At 47.8% G+C, this 15732-nt stretch overlaps 1 protein-coding gene across 1 annotated transcript in view; it reads left to right on the forward strand.

Moving 5' to 3' along the window:
* HCFC1 (host cell factor C1) overlaps positions 1-15732 on the forward strand; it is a 495616-nt gene that overhangs the window by 291487 nt on the left and 188397 nt on the right. Inside the window, 3 exon segments of the mRNA XM_030192062.1 lie at positions 6927-7069; positions 7521-7659; positions 12302-12516. Of these exon segments, the coding sequence (XP_030047922.1) occupies positions 6927-7069; positions 7521-7659; positions 12302-12516 (497 nt within the window).

The raw sequence follows: 15732 nt of genomic DNA on the forward strand, positions 1-15732 counted from the left end.
CGCTCTTGGCCCCGTGCTTTCCCCTGATTCGGCGGAGGTGTTGGGCGGCGATTTGACTGCACATTCCCGGCCAGCAACGGCGGGGCCGGTTTTGGCGGGAAACGCAGCCATTTTGGCTGCGTGTCCCAGGTCAGCCTCAACGGAGCCGTTTTTGTCGGGAAGCGCAGCCCTTTTGGCCGTGCATTCTGTACCAGCGCCGGGGGCCCCCGTATGTGGCGGGAAGCACGCCTAGTTTAGCCGCGGATCACACGATGGACCTGGGTGCGAGGGGGCTCCGTCGCGGAGACTGCAGGAAGTGTTGGGGCTTCAGCAGCGTTCGGGGGGGGGGGGGGGTCTGGCTTCCCCCCTGAGTTTGTTTGGTCTCTGTATAACGCCTGGAGAGCTGGCCCCTCTCAGTCTGTTTGTTCCCCGGAGGCTGCTAGCTCAGTGGGAGTTAAGCGCCCACGGGTGGATATTTAGGAGCCTATGGAGATACTTTCTCTGCCTGGGTCGGACGTTTGGAGTGACCCAGGAGAGGAGGATCTCTTAGATGTGTCTGAGGATCAGGATGGGCTAAGGCCTGGGGAAGATTCTTCAGTGGATCGCATTTTTCATAAGGAGGAGGAGTTAGAGCTCACTGATCAGGTGATCTCTACTTTGAAGTTTGCTGCGGCGGCCACTCCCTCTGCGGAGGGACTCCAGGTAGATCCCTTGGTTAAGGGGATTTGGAGAGCCTCCCGTTCCTTTCCCATGAATTCAGACATTAGGGACATGGTTTTTTAGGAATGGTCTGTGCCGGAGGCTGCTTGTAAGGTGTCTAGGGCTATGGCGAGGCTGTATCCCTTGCCTCTGGAAGATTTGGCCCTGCCTACTGTGGATGCGGTGGTTACGGCGGTTACTAAGGCTACGGCCATTCCAGTGGATGGCAGTACAGCCTTACAGGATCCTTAGGATAGGAAGCTAAGAGTCCTTTCTGAAGCGCAGCTTTGATTTGTCAGCTTTGGCCTTGCAAGCCTCTGTGTGTGGGGGCTTGGTAGCCAGAGCTTGTGTTCGTTGGGCGGAGAAGCTCTTGGATGAGCCTGCGTTAGATAGGACTGGTTTGGTTCAGGACTTGGCCAAATTGGAGATAGGGTCTTCGTTTTTGGCAGACACCCTTTATGATTTGCTAAGGGCTTCGGCTAAGAATATGGCGGTGACGGCTCGCAGGGCTCTTTGGCTTAGGGGCTGGGTGGCAGATACGGCCTCTAAAGCAAAGTTGTGTTCTCTACCTTTCAAAGGTTCTATGTTGTTTGGAGAGGACTTGGATAAACTGATGTGTTGCCTTGGGGATACCAAGGTCTCACGGTTGCCGGAGTTACGGCCTAAGGCGGATAGTCGAGGTGATTCGGCTAGAGGTCTGTTTAAGGACTCGAGGCGGTACAGGCCGGGCAGATTTGTGTCTCCTTCTAAAAGCCTGGGTTTTCCAGCGGACACAGTCCTTTCGAGGGGGTTGTCGAGGATGTCGGGACTCATCCGGAGGTGCTGGAAATGGTAATGTCCTCCTTATGAAGGTGTGCGGGTCCGGCCTCTGGTGAAGGTCAGGGCGTGACTTCGTCTGTTTTATCAGGGGTGGACCCAAATTACTTCAGATCAGTGGGTGCTGGAGGTCGTTTGCGATGGTTATGCACTCGTGTTCGAGCACCTGCTGCCGGATCTGTTTCTTCCCTCTCTTTGTCACTCTTGAGTCAAGTTAAAGGCTATTCAAGAGACTCTGGGTCGCTTAATCCAGTTGGGAGCTGTGGTACCCGTTCCTCGGCACGAGCTGGGAATGGGTTGTTATTCCATTTACTTTGTGGTGCCGAAGAAGGAGGACCAGTTTCGGCCCACTTTAGATCTCAAGAGGGTCAATGGGGCGCTCAAGGTGCCATCCTTCCGCATGGAGAGACTGCGCTCGGTCTTAGTGGCTGTTCGTTAGGGAGAATTTCTCACGTCACTGGATCTCACGGAAGCGTATCTGCACGTGCCGATTCGAGAGGCCCATCAGCGTTTCCTTCGTTTTGCTGTTTTAGGGAGGCACTTTCAGTTCTGTGCTCTGCCTTTTGGTCTGGCAACGGCTCCACGCACCTTCTCCAAGATAATGGTGGTGGTAGCAGTGGCTTTGCGGAGGCAGGGAATTCTTGTGCATCCGTATCTGGACGAGTGGTTGATCCGGGCGAAGTCTCGGGCTCACAGTGTGGCGGCAACGGCTCAGGTGGTCGCGTTTCTGGAATCGCTCGGATGGGTAGTGAATGTAGTCAAAAGTCAGTTGATCCCATCGCAGAGTCTGGAGTACTTGGGAGTGCGGTTCGACACAGCTGTGAGTCGTGTTTTTCTGCCGGATTCTCGGATCGCGTCTCTTCAGCAGCAGGTCTGGCTGTTAATGTCCGTTCAGAGTCTGACGATTTGAATGTATCTTTGGGTTCTGGGCCTCATGGCAGCAACAATAGAGGTAGTACCATGGGCCAGGGCGCATATGCATCAGCTTCAGGCGGCTCTGTTGTCCCGGTGGTCTCCTCAGGTACACAGTTTGGAGTTGCGGTTGCCATTGAGGGGGGCTCCTCGGCGCAGTCTCCAGTGGTGGCTGTACTCGGCCCATCTGAAAAAGGGCATGCCATTGGAACCTCCTCAGTGGGTGATTCTGGTAACGGATGCCAGTCTGCTTGGCTGGGGAGCTCAGTGTCTCGGTCGGTCCGCGCAGGGGCGGGGGTCGAGGGAGGATGCTCAGTGGTCTATCAACCGGTTGGAGACGAGGGCGATTCGGCTAGCTCTGTTGGCGTTTCGCTCAAGTGTGGTCGGAAAGGCGGTAAGAGTCATGTCCGATCACGCGACAGCGGGTAGCGTATGTCAACCGGCAGGGCGGTACAAAGAGTCCGTGTTTGGCAATCGAAACGGCTCTGCTCATGAGTTGGGCGGAAAGGCATCTAGTGCAAATTTCGGCGGCACACGTGTCCAGGTTGGACAACGTGAACCCGGATTTTCTAAGCAGACACCTGTAGGACCCCGGGGAATGGTCTCTGCACCGGTCGGTGTTCGACCAGGTAGTTTTAAAGTGGATCTCATGGCATCGTCACAGAATGCTCAGGTTCCTCAGTATTTCAGTCGGGATCCGCGAGCGGAAGGGATCGATGCGTTGGTCCTTCCGTGGTCTCAGCGGGTATTGCTGTACGTATTTCCCCCATGGCCCTTGATAGGTCGAGTCCTACAGAGGGTAGAATGTCATGCGAATCCAGTGTTGGTGGCTCCGAATTGGCCACGTCGGCCGTGATTCGGAGATCTGATGCGCTTGTTAGAAGGCGAGCCTCTGCGGCTGGGAGTTGCTCGGTGCTGTTCTGTCAGGGTCCAATTGTCATGCCGGATCCGGATCGGTTCTCTCTTACGGTGTGGTCCTTGAGAGGGAACGGTTGAGAAGGAAAGGGTTTTCCCCTCAGGTGATTCAGATGATGCTGCAGTCTCACAAACGTTCGACGTCTTTGGCCTAGATGCGTGTGTGGCGCATATTTGAAGATTGGTGTGGGGACAGGGCATGTGTCCCTTCGACAGTTTCTGTGTCGTGCATTTTAGATTTCTTGCAGGATGGTTTTGAGAAGGGCCTTTCATTGTCATCTTTGAAGGTGCAGCTGGCTGCTTTGGCGTGTTTTTGGGTTAAGGTGCAGGGCAGGTCGGTTGCGTCTTCCCTGGATGTGGTCCGTTTTTTGAGGGGGTGAAGTTGCTTCGTCCTCCTCAGCGGCTGGTAGTTCCTTAGTGGGATCTTAATATTGTTCTTGACTCTTTGGCAGGTTCTCCTTTTGAGCCCTTGGAGTGTTGTTCGATAAAAGACCTTACTATGAAGGTGGTCTTTTTGGTAGCTATATCGTCGGCTCGCCGGATTTCAGAACTTCAGGCTCTTTCATGTAGGCCTCCGTTTCTGTGGTTTTCTAAGGAAAAGGTTTCGCTGCGTCCGGTGCCTTCGATTTTGCCTAAGGTGGTATCCTCCTTTTACGCCAATCAGGTGATTTCGTTTCCAGTCTTGGAGGACCGGATGGGGTATGCTTCTCAGCGTCGTTTGGCGAAATGGAATGTGTGCAGAGTGTTGAAGGTTTACTTGCGCAGGTCGGAGGAATTCAGATCTTCGGACAGGTTATTTGTCCTTCATGGGGGGCCCAAGAAGGGAGCGGCTGCTTCTAAGGCATCTATAGCTCGGTGGTTGAAGGATGTTATCTCTTCGGCTTACATATTGTATGGCCATGTGGTGCCGGTGGGGCTCAAGGTACATTCCACTAGGGGGATGGCGGCTTCTTGGGTAGAGAGTAGTTTTGTTCCACCTGTGGACATTTGTAGAGGGACGGTGTGGTCCTCCCTGCATTCTTTTGTCAAACATTACAGAGTAGATGTACAGGCAAAGGAGGATGCCAGTTTTGGAGCTGCAGTTCTGCCGTCGGGGCTTCGCAGGTCCCACCCTTAGATGTGTTTACTGCTTTGGTACGTCCCAAGCGTCTTGAACGGTCTGGAGGATTGCTGAAGAAGGTGAAATTAGGCCTTACTTGCTAATTTTCTTTCCTCTAGATCCTCCAGACCGTTCAAGAGCCCACCCAGTGTATCGGCCAGTTCAGTATGATAATTTCTTTAGACTTCAGTTGCTGATATTTCTATTAGCTCCTGTGATTTGTGTCCTGGAGTTTTACTAAGGGCAGTTTGTGGTACCGTTTGTGCCCATCTGCAGTTGAATTCCCCCGTCTTAAGGGGAGGAGATCTGAGTGTGGATTCAGTGGTTTTGTTTAGGTGTAGGTGTTTTGTTCCTCTGCTTTGTTACTGTTTTACTGGTTAGTAGAAGGTCTGCACAGGCTACTTGTATAAGAAGTTTTAGTGTTCTCAGTCTCCCTCTGCTGGTAGGAGTGCATAACCCCAGCATCTTGAACGGTCTGGAGGATCTAGAGGAAAGAAAATTAGCAGATAAGGCCTAATTTTACCTTTTAGCAGTCTGCTGAATATGTGCAGAGAAGGAGAGAGAGGAGTCGAAGATGACCCCAAGGTTACGCGCTGATGAGACATGGAGGATGAGCGTGTTATCCACAGAAATAGAGAATGGAGGAAGAGTTTTGTTTAGGGGGAAAGATAAGAAGCTCAGTCTTGGTTATATTTAGTTTCAGATGGCGGTGAGACATCCAGGCAGCAATGTCAGACAGGCAGGCTGATACTTTGGCCTAGATTCCTGCTGAGATTTCTGTTGTGGAGAGGTAGATCTGGGAGTCATCAGCATAAAGATGATACGGAAAACCATGGAATGAGATCAGAGTACCAAGGGAAGAAGTATAGATGGAGAAAAGTCTCAGGACAAATCCCTGAGGTACACCAACCGACAGTGGGATAGAAGTGGAGGAGGATCTACTAGAGTATACACTAAAAGTACGATGAGAGAGAGAAGAAAACCAGGAAAGAACAGAGCCCTGAAATCCAAGTGAGGACAGCGTATCAAGGAGTAGGCTGTGATCAACAGTATCAAAAGCAGCAGATAGATCGAGAAGGATAGGATAGAGACCTTTGGATCTGGCCAGGAACAGATCATTGGAGACTTTAGCAAGCGCTGTTTGTTGAATGAAGGGGGCGAAAGCCAGATTGAAGTCGATCATGAATAGCTTGAGATGAAAGAAAGTCAAGGCAACGGCGGTGAACAAGCACGTTCAAGTATCTTGGATAGGAAAGGGAGGTGGGAGATGGGGCGATAGTTGGAAGGACAGGTAGGGTCCAATGAAGGTTTTTTTAAGGAGTGGTGTGACTACAGCATGTTTGAAGGCATCAGGAACAGTCGCAGTGGAAAGTGAATGATCCAGGATATGACAGATAAAAGGGATGATAGTAGGAGAGATAGTGTTAAGTAGGTGGGTGGGAATAGGATCAGAGGAACAGGTAGTTAGTTTACAGGAGGAAAGAAGATGTGTAGTTTCCTCTTCATTGATTTCAGAAAAGGAAGCAGGGGTTGAAGGGTTGAGAGAATGGACTAAGGGAAGGAGAGGTGGAGGTGACCTGGTTGAGAATTCAAGTTTAATCTTGTGAACCTTATTATGAAAGTACTCAGCCAGAGTCTGGGGAGAAAGTGAAGGGGGAGTTGGAGGTGAAGACACTTTGAGGAGAGAGTTCAGTGTGGCAGAGACGTGGGTTTGAGCCAAGAGAATTTGTGAACTGGATGTAATAGTCCTGTTTGGCAAGTAAAAGAGCAGACTGGAAGGAGGTCAGCAAGAATTTGAAATGTATGAAGTCAGCATGGGCACGGGATTTCAGCCAAAAGCGTTCAGCAGAGTGGGCACAGGAACGTTGGTAACAGATTCTAGAGGTCAGCCAAGGCTGGGGTTTGGTACACAGAACGGGGAATGGGAGGAGCAAGAGTATCCAGAGCAGATGAGAGAATATTATTATAGGAAGAGACAGGCCCACCCATGGCTATACCCCAGTCTTTAGGGCTTGGAAAAGATGTGTGTCAAAAGTTAGCAGTTGCTTTATGTAGGGGAAGGTAGCCTCTTTTGATTAAAAATGTGAAAGAAGCCATGCACACCATAAATGATATACTGCTCTACAGATGTTGACATCAGTCACAACAAATCCTACTCATTATAGTAGGCAGTACTCTAGGAGATACTATCCAGCAGTATTGAAGTCAAAGCGAACGCAACAGCAGTAATTTAACAGAGCAAGAGAATGGGGCAGTTGATAGCCAGAACTCGTCTGCATCTGCTTTGTTGGTATATTGATTCTTTGAAAGGTGTGTCAACGTTACAAATTCAAATTTTAAAAAACCTGTTTGCCTATCACTGTGTTTTAATGAAAAGTAAATTGTCATTAATATAACAACCAACTTCTTATATCACCAGCAATGAATCCTTTGAACCTTCAAACAGACTTATTGTTTAAAAAAAATTTCCTTCCACTTTTTTCATTCTCTCCCCCATATATCTCAGGAGTAACCAGCAGTACTGGACTTAAGTCTCCCATCACCATCTATACCACCAAAATGGTGACCTCCAGCACAGGGACACCAGCGAAGATCATAACTGCAGTTCCAAAACTTGCAGCTGCTCATGGGCAGCAGGGGGTGACACAGGTCAGCTTCTTTATTCTCATTTTCTGTCAGTAGAACTGGAAACACTTGATTTTTGACTTTGAGAAATAATGCTTGTTCAGGCTGCCTTGGGATGAAAGAGAGGTGATTTTGGAGTTTAACATTCCATGGGGTACTAGTCCCCTAAAGGATTTGTGCAGATCTCACTAAACATTTGAGGGATTAGGGGTCTTATCAGAATGTCATGCACTGTATTAGACATCTTATATACTGGAAAGGTATTTATAGTGGTTTGTATTTCTTTTGCTGTCCTAATTAAAGGGGAGGAAGGGGCACTTACAGTTCTCCAGGAACTTACGTCATTGAAACCATGTGCAGTCTTCTTTTCCATGTTTATGGCTTCTCAGCTTCCTGAGTGAGCCTGCTTTTATCTTTCTTCTGTGTTGCCATTTTGTTCTTCTAACAGAAGTCTTTTGTTTTCTCTTCCCAAAAGGTAGTATTAAAGGGGGCTCCAGGGCAGCCTGGCACTATCCTGCGAACAGTTCCCATGGGTGGGGTCCGCCTCGTCACTCCAGTGACTGTGTCTGCTGTGAAACCAACTGTTACCACTCTGGTGGTGAAAGGAACCACAGGTGTGTTCTGTTGTGGGTAGGGAAAGGAAAGGCATGAAAGTCTGCAGACTGTACAACTCCCTCATAAAACTACCTGACTTTCTCTGAGGACAAGCAGGACCTTATCTTATAGCTAGGTGATGTGAAGCAGCAGAGGCATGGACACTATCCAGTGTTCTAATTCTAGAAGCTTTTGATATGTCCATCTGTGTGTGCACAAGTGCCTTCCAGCCAGCCTTGTTAGCGCAGGACCAGCAGTCTTTTCCATGGGGCTAAGAGGAATATTTTTTTCTGTACTCTCCTCCGCAAGATTTTTTTCTTTGCAGCCTTCCTTGTTTTTATAGCTTTTACTGCGAGTAACAAGACAATTTTTTCAGTTTTTTCCCTCTGTTGGCGTGAGAAGCAGCCCTGATCATGGCCTGGGTGGAATAGAATCTACAGTTGCTGTTGGTGGTGCATGTGGCGGGCTCCGCCAATCTGGTGGCAGATTATCTCAGTCACTATCATCTGGATCCGGGGGAGTGGAGTTTTGCTCCCTTTGCGTTTCACCTCATTGTTGACAGGTAGGGCCCTTCGTGGATCTCATGGCCACAGCCGAGAATGCAAAGGCCCCAAGGGTTCTTCAGTCATCAAAAGGAACCGTTGTCAGAGTGTCTGGATGCATTGGTTCTGCCCTGGCCATCTCAGGGTTTGCTATTTGTGTTCCCTCTGTGGCCGCTCATTGGTCGAGTTCTGCAGCGCATTCAGGGTCACGGCGGTTGAGCAGTTCTGGTGGCGCCCGATTGGCCACACCAGCATGGTATTCCGATCTGGTTCGGTTGCAGGTGTGCGATCCGATTCGTTTTCCCTTAGAGGGCAGTCTGCTGCAGTAGGGTCCTGTTCTCATGCCCGATATGGCTTGGTTCTCGCTTACAGCTTGGCTGTTGAGTGGGCAAGGTGGTTGAAAAAGGGTTATTCCTCTGGGGTGATTCGTACCCTCTTGAGTTCTAGGAAGCGTTCCACCTCTTTGGCCTATGTATGTTTGGTGTGTTTGAGGCTTGGTGTGAGGAGCGAGAGGTGCTTCGCTTGGAAACCTTTTGGAATTCCTTCAGTGTGGATTGGAGAAAGGGTTGTCGAAGTCTTCCCTTCGGATGCAACAGGCAGCTCTGGCTTATTTTCGGGGGCCCGATTCAGGGGAAGACTTTGACTCTCCATCCGGATGTTTTCCGGATTTTCCAGTGGGTCAAAAGGTTGAGACCACCGGTTCGGCCGGTCTTTCCTCCTTGGGATTTGAATTTGGTGCTGTCGGCAGCATATTTCTGAGTTGCAGGCTCTATCGTATCGGGAGCCTTTCCTGATTTTCTGTAAGTAACATAGTAACATAGTAGATGACGGCAGAAAAAGACCTGCATGGTCCATCCAGTCTGTCCAAGACAAACTCATATGTGTATACCTTACCTTGAATTGAATTTGTACCTGTCCTTTTCAGGGCACAGACCATATAAGTCTGCCCAGCAGTATTTCCCGCCTCCCAACCACCAGTCCCGCCTCCCATCACCGGCTCTGGTACAGACCGTATAAGTCTGCCCTCCCCTATCCTTGCGTCCCAACCACCACCCCCTCTTCCCCCCCACCTGATCCGCCACCCAATTTCAGCTAAGCTTCTGAGGATCCAACCAAGTAAGAAGGATCCAATAAGTAGAAGGTGTCTTTGCGGCCAGTTCTGTCCTTTTTGCCCATGATAATTTCTCCTTTTCATGTTAATCAGTCTATTTCTTTGCCATCCTTTTTGCGGGAGGAGTCTTCTTCCTTGTACAGGCTTGATGTCCGTAGGGCGCTGAAGTGTTATGTTCACCGGACGGCAGAGTTTCTTAAGTCAGATCATTTTTGTTTTGTTTGGCGGTCCGCGAAAAGAGGCGTCGTCAAAGGCCTTCATTGCTCGCTGGATTAAGGAGTTTGTGGCGTCCGCTTTTCTATTGCAGGGTAAGGATGTGCGTGCTGTGTTGCTGGCACATTCTGTGCAGGCACAGGCCTTCTTTTGGGCAGAGCATTCTCTTATTCCTCCACAGGATGTTTGTCGGGCGGCTGCTTGGTCATCTCTTCATTCCTTTGTCAGGCATTACCGGTTGGATGTTCAATCCCGGCAGGACGCTTCTTTTTAGGCTTCTGTGTAGGTCCAGGGAATTTCCCACCCGCAGTGAGTACTGCTTTGATAGTTCCCATTCGTCGGGAATGGTCTGGAGCAGACGATAAGGAAGGAAAAATTATAATCTTACCTGCTAATTTGCTTTCCTTGAGTTTCTCCAGACCATTCCCAAACCCTACCCAGGAGAAGCGTGTCACCTTGGTGGGGTGGTGGAGTGCCTGATGCTTCTGGGGCTGCAGGCGGCTACTGTGATGTCACAGTCTCGTTTGGTTGGATGTCTGGTGCTCTCTTCCTTCCTGGGGTTCCTGAAGGGAGTTTAGTTATGTTTTCTGTTTCTGGGTTTTGTGATTCTTCTATGGTGCTTGGCTATTTGAAATACTGAGCAGGTCAGGGTTGCACAGCCCTTATACAGGTGTCAATACTCAATTCTCAGTCTTCCTATGCTGATAGTGCGTATTACCCACTCGTCGGGAATGGCCTGGAGAGACTCAAGGAAAGCAGATTAGCAGGTAAGATCTAATTCCTCCTAGCTGAGTCTGATGAGGACCTGTCAGAGGAAGTGGGTCCCTTAGCCTGCTGTCGGACCCCTCCCCTCCTCAGGCTTCCGGAGAAAAAGTTTTTCCTAGAGGAGATAATCTTTGTAAATTTTTTTTTCTTTTTTTTTTTACAGGAGATGGATGAGGCTGTCCTTTTTTATGTTTGACATTGAGGACAAGCCTAGGGCTGAGATGTTGGATGTCCTCAATTATGATTCCCCTCCTAAGGAGGCTGTGATAGTGCCATTCTGTGCCTCCATTTGAGGCGGGGTCAATGGACCCTATCTTCCCAATTGTGTCAGGCCACGGAGGATCTAGTGAACGTCGTCATGGTCTCCCTGGAGCTTGTGGAGTTGCTCTTATGGTGAACAACTCGGCCCAGTTTGATCCTGGGACTCCCATTCCAAATTCCACCTGACCCACAAGATGCTGATGATTGATGTGTCAACTTGGGCTGGGCAGCTCATTTAGATTGGCTCCACACTCAAGGTCATTAGTCTGCTCAGGAGACTCAGCTCCACATCAAGCGCCTAGATCTGTGAGCCATGTGGAACAACACTCTTTTATTCAAACAGGTTGCAATGTGTTATATGAACAAGCATGGAGGCACAGGATTGTACCTCTTGTGTCAGGAAGCAGTCAAGATGTGGCACTAAGCTTCCAGTCACGGCATGGTACTCAGGGCCATATGTCTGGTGAGAAAGCACAACAGCCTGACAGACAGACTGAGTAAGGTAATGCAACCACATGAGTGGTTTCTCAACATGGGTTCTGCATGAGAGATCTTTGCCACTCTTCTCAAAGTCCGTCTGTTCTGATCCAGGCTAGGATCACACAGCAGGCTAGCATTGGATTCCTTTCTCCTTGATTAAGAGCAGAGCCTACTGTATGCATATCCTCTTATACCTTTTGTGGGGAAGACTTTACTGAAACTCATGCAGAACAGAGATTCCATTATCATTCCTTGCTGGCCAAAACAGATATGTTTTCTTCATACCCATCCTGGTGAACGCGCACTGCACACCTTGTACTGCAAGAGAGCCTTGTCCTATCTGGAGCTGAATAAAGCCTGTAAACAGCGAACCCAGCTTTTTGTTTCTTTTGACCTTAACAAGATGACGTCTGCTAAAGGTAAACACACTTTATCCAACTGGCAAATAGACTGCATTTCCTTCACTTATGCCCAGGCTGAGCTGACTTGGGAGAGTCATGTCATGGCTCACAGTCAAAGCCATGGCTACATCAATAGCCCACTTGAGATCAGCCTCCGTTGGGCAGATTTGCAAAGCTGCAACGTGGTCTTCAGTCCACACATTCACATCTCATACTGCCATGGGCAGGATTCCCAGTGCGACAGCCAGTTTGGTCAGACAGCTATGCAGAAGGTCTAGAATACAACTCCACTTTCCTAACCCCTTTTTTTTTTCCTATTTCAAGCTACACCTTCCCTTGTTCCTGTCTGTTGGTTGGTTCCTGGTTGGCCTTGCCTGTTTCAAGTCCTTATTGACTGGTGTTGTGCGCTGTGAATCTGGTGGCTAGGGATTCCCAGATGTGAGAGGTTGATGTCCTCAGAGAAAATGAAGTTACTCACCTGTAGCAGGTGTTCTTCAAGGACAGCAGGACATGTATTCTCACATATCCTCCCACCTTCCCTAGGAGTTGTATTCTCTACACTTTATGAAGAACTGCTGGTCCTGTGTGAATGAGACTGTCAGGAAGGCTCTCACATTTGCGCGGTTGAACATATCAAAAGCTTCTAGAAATAGAACGCTGGATAGCATCTGTGCCAGACTCTGTCAAATAACATTACACAGATTTGAGAATGTGTCCTGTCCTCGGAGAACACTTGCTACATGTGAATAACTTTGCTTTCAGGTGACAGTATCCATATAATGCGGTACAAAACTGAATCTTGTTGAAAAATTTGTTTCCTCTCATATATGTATGTATATTTTTTTTGTTTAGAAGCATTTTAATGATATCTTCATGTATTTTTGTCTAGGCATGACTACCCTTGGCACTGTGACTGGTACAGTCTCTTCCAGCCTAGCTGGACCACACAGCACTAACGCCTCGCTGGCTACTCCCATCACCACCCTTGGCACCATTGCCACGCTCTCAAGCCAGGTGATCAACCCAACCGCCATTACGGTGTCAGCTGCACAAACCACTCTGACGGCTGCTAGCGGCTTAAGTACACCCACCATCACTATGCAGGTATCGCCTCACTAGTTCCCAGATCACGATGGGGGTCTAGCTTTCATTTCTGGTACTCAGCGTATAGTAAGTACAGACATGCAATCTCTGAGTAAGCCACAAGATAGCACTATTTCATTTGTGTTTTTCCAATGTTCCACCTTGAATAAATTGGACCATGGATGGATATCTTCCCAGCAGGTGGAGATAGAACAAAAAAAATCTGGAATTTGTTTCTTCTCTTTTGTTGCCCAGCAGGGGAGTTATCAGGTTTACCTGCAAAGATGCCTGTAGGACTAGAAAGCAGCAGATTTTATTTTTAACATATTCGACCCTATTCTTGTTTTTATTATTACTATACTTTTGGAGACTGAAAGATTATACATGAGAGCAGCTTATGCTGGTGTTGAGCACTTGCCTAGCTGTAGAGGATTGCAATAAAAACAGAGTTGCAGACAAGTAGAAGTCTGACCTGGGCTAGGATTAAGTGGTCTGGTTTATTGCGACTTGATATACCACCCTTCCTGCAGACAGTGGTTTACAATTAATATATAAATAATACAGAAAAGAATGCCAAAAGGTAAATAGGAAAGAGACGGTCATACATACACAGGGAAGGAAAGTGGAAGAACCCAAAGAAAGTTTGGGTCCACCTGGAGATAAATCAGCGGATCCTAACCACCCCTCTGCCAACTTCACTACATCACCAAAGGCATTTTGGAAGATGTGGATTTTGAGAACTGAACGGAATTTTAGGATAGGACAACTCCAGACACACCTGTGGCAGAGCATTCCACAGGGATGGAGCTAAACAGAAAAATGTGTTTCTTGTAGAATCAAGCAGAGTGTTCCTTGGAGATGGGATGCACAGCCCAATGATCATCAGAGCAGTCTTAGCAGAGCATAGGGAATCAGCGTCCTGGTTTTCTAAATGGATTTAAGTTAGCATGAACTGCTACACCATCTTTCCCCTTAACTTTGGTAAGATGCTGATGATAGCCATTGGTTGACCTTAACTGCATAATTCTGTATTTGTTGAGCTAGTTTGCCTGAGAAACTCTTCTTTTAAGCAATAGATGTAAGGAAAAAAAACACTGTAATATTTCCTGTAAAACTCAATATAGTTTGTGGAAAAAACTGTTAAGAGCAGGGACCCCATGCTCAAAATGTGCTGAGGAATAATTAACTACAGAGGTTGGTATCTGTAGTGCATTAAAAATATGCAAGAAGAATACTAGAAGCCTATTGGGTAAATATATTCTTAGAGCAGTTTACTTGCCAAGTGAGAAGCAAACAAAACCAAATCTGGTAATTTAAACCATAAAAGAACTAGTTGTGTGATTAAATCAAAAGATAACATAGAAGATGGTGGCAGATATGGCCTATCAAGTCTATCCATCTATATCAACTGCTAAGCTCTACAATTCCTTTCTCTCCCTTAGAGATCCTCTTTGCTTGTCCCATGCTTTCTTGAATTCAGATAGTCATCTCCACAATCTCTTCTGGGAGTCTGTTTTACGTATCTGCCATTTCCATGAAGAAATATTTCCTTCATCATTGTCCCTCTGGAAGAATCAAGATGCATAGGTATATGCCTTCCAACCAGCAGATGGAGACTAAGAACTGCTGGTTCAGTGTCTTCATCCTATAAAAGATCCTCTGCAGCCCCTAACCAGCCAGTATTTCTCTCAAGTCTGCAGCAAATGGTAGGTGACCTGTGCCATTTGGTCTGGTAGGGTGGAAGAGGCCAGCTTGAGTTGGCTTAAATTGTTTTTTTCCTTCTCTTGATAGGGTGCACCACACTTGATTGTACATTTATTATTATTATTATTTGCAACATATCACACAGGTAACAAAACTTGCTACAGAAAACTAGAGAAACAGTTGTCAGTTAAAGAAACAACTAATTAAAGACATTTCCTAAATCTTTCTTAGACCTCCATAACAGCGGAGAAAGACCTACAGTATATAGGGAGAAACAAAGGAATCAAAAATAATAGAAGTGTAAGCCATAGCACACAAATCTTCAAGCCATATTACTATAAGTCAAAAAAAATCTATTGGGCTGGAATGAAAAAAAAAGAGGCAAGGCTAAGGTCAGCCAGTGTGGTCAGCAGAGTCCAGGTCTCCCTCCCCCCCCCCCAATTTGGATTTGTAGCCTCCCTAGTGTGCTTCGATCTCCTCCCAAGCAGTTAAATTTATTTATTTATCAACATTTATATCCCATATTTTCTCAAACAAGTTGTAATATTGCATTAATGTATATACAAGCCAGTAAAGAATCCAGGTAATGGAAATTGACAAGATCAGACTTATGAGATTAATGATTGCAGAGCTAGCTTAGATGAAAAATAATCATATTAAGTCATAGATGGTAATGAGAAAGATACATAGTAACTAGAAGAGCCATAGGTATTAGGTAGCAATTAGGTAACTTTATTTCCTCAGCGACCCTCCAGACCGGTCAAGATGCTTGGGTTATGCACTCCTACCAGCAGAGGGAGACTGAGAAACACTGAGCTTTGAACACTGTACATCTAGCCTGTGCAGAACCCCAACTAGCCAGTATTTCTCAAGTCTCCACAGCTCCGGTTTCTCTTTTCATTTGTTTTGTGGTCTGTCTGGAGAGCAGGATTATTTCTGTTTAGAAATCTTTGGCAGCGCAGTGCAGTTTAGCTTGACTTTGTGATGTCCGCGGCTACACTCCTCCGTTGCTGCGTGTGTTCGCGTCGGGGGGGGGGGGGGGGGGGGTTGGGTAGAGATACCGGGAGCTCCGTGTAAGTTTTGCGGGGAGCCAAAGCAGGTATCTGCGGTTCCTCGGGAACTGACTGTGGAGTTCCTGGTAGTGATGGCGGCTCCTCCGATAGCGGGATCACCGCTGGCAGCATCTGTGGGGGGGGGGGGGTCCTTTTTTGGTGGGAATGTCTGCCATTTTAAATTCCTCTCGACCTGCAGAGCCTGCCTCTTTTGGGACGGTTTCTCCTTTTCCGAGTCAGCATTTAGGAAATGATGGTACGGGGGGGGGGGGGGGGGGGGGGGGGTTGGTTTTCCCCCGGAATTTGTCTGGGCTCTTTTTAATGCGTGGAAATCGGGCTGTCAGTGATTTAGGGGACCCTGATGTTTTTGAAGGCTCTCAGGAGCCGGATTGTGTTCCCTGGGGAGGATCCCTCAGTGGTAAGGATATTTCATAGAGATGAGCTTACATAGCTTATTGATCAAGTGATTTCTACAATTAAC

The sequence above is a fragment of the Microcaecilia unicolor genome, chromosome 2 (genome assembly GCF_901765095.1).
Source record: "Microcaecilia unicolor chromosome 2, aMicUni1.1, whole genome shotgun sequence".
NCBI lineage: Eukaryota > Metazoa > Chordata > Amphibia > Gymnophiona > Siphonopidae > Microcaecilia > Microcaecilia unicolor.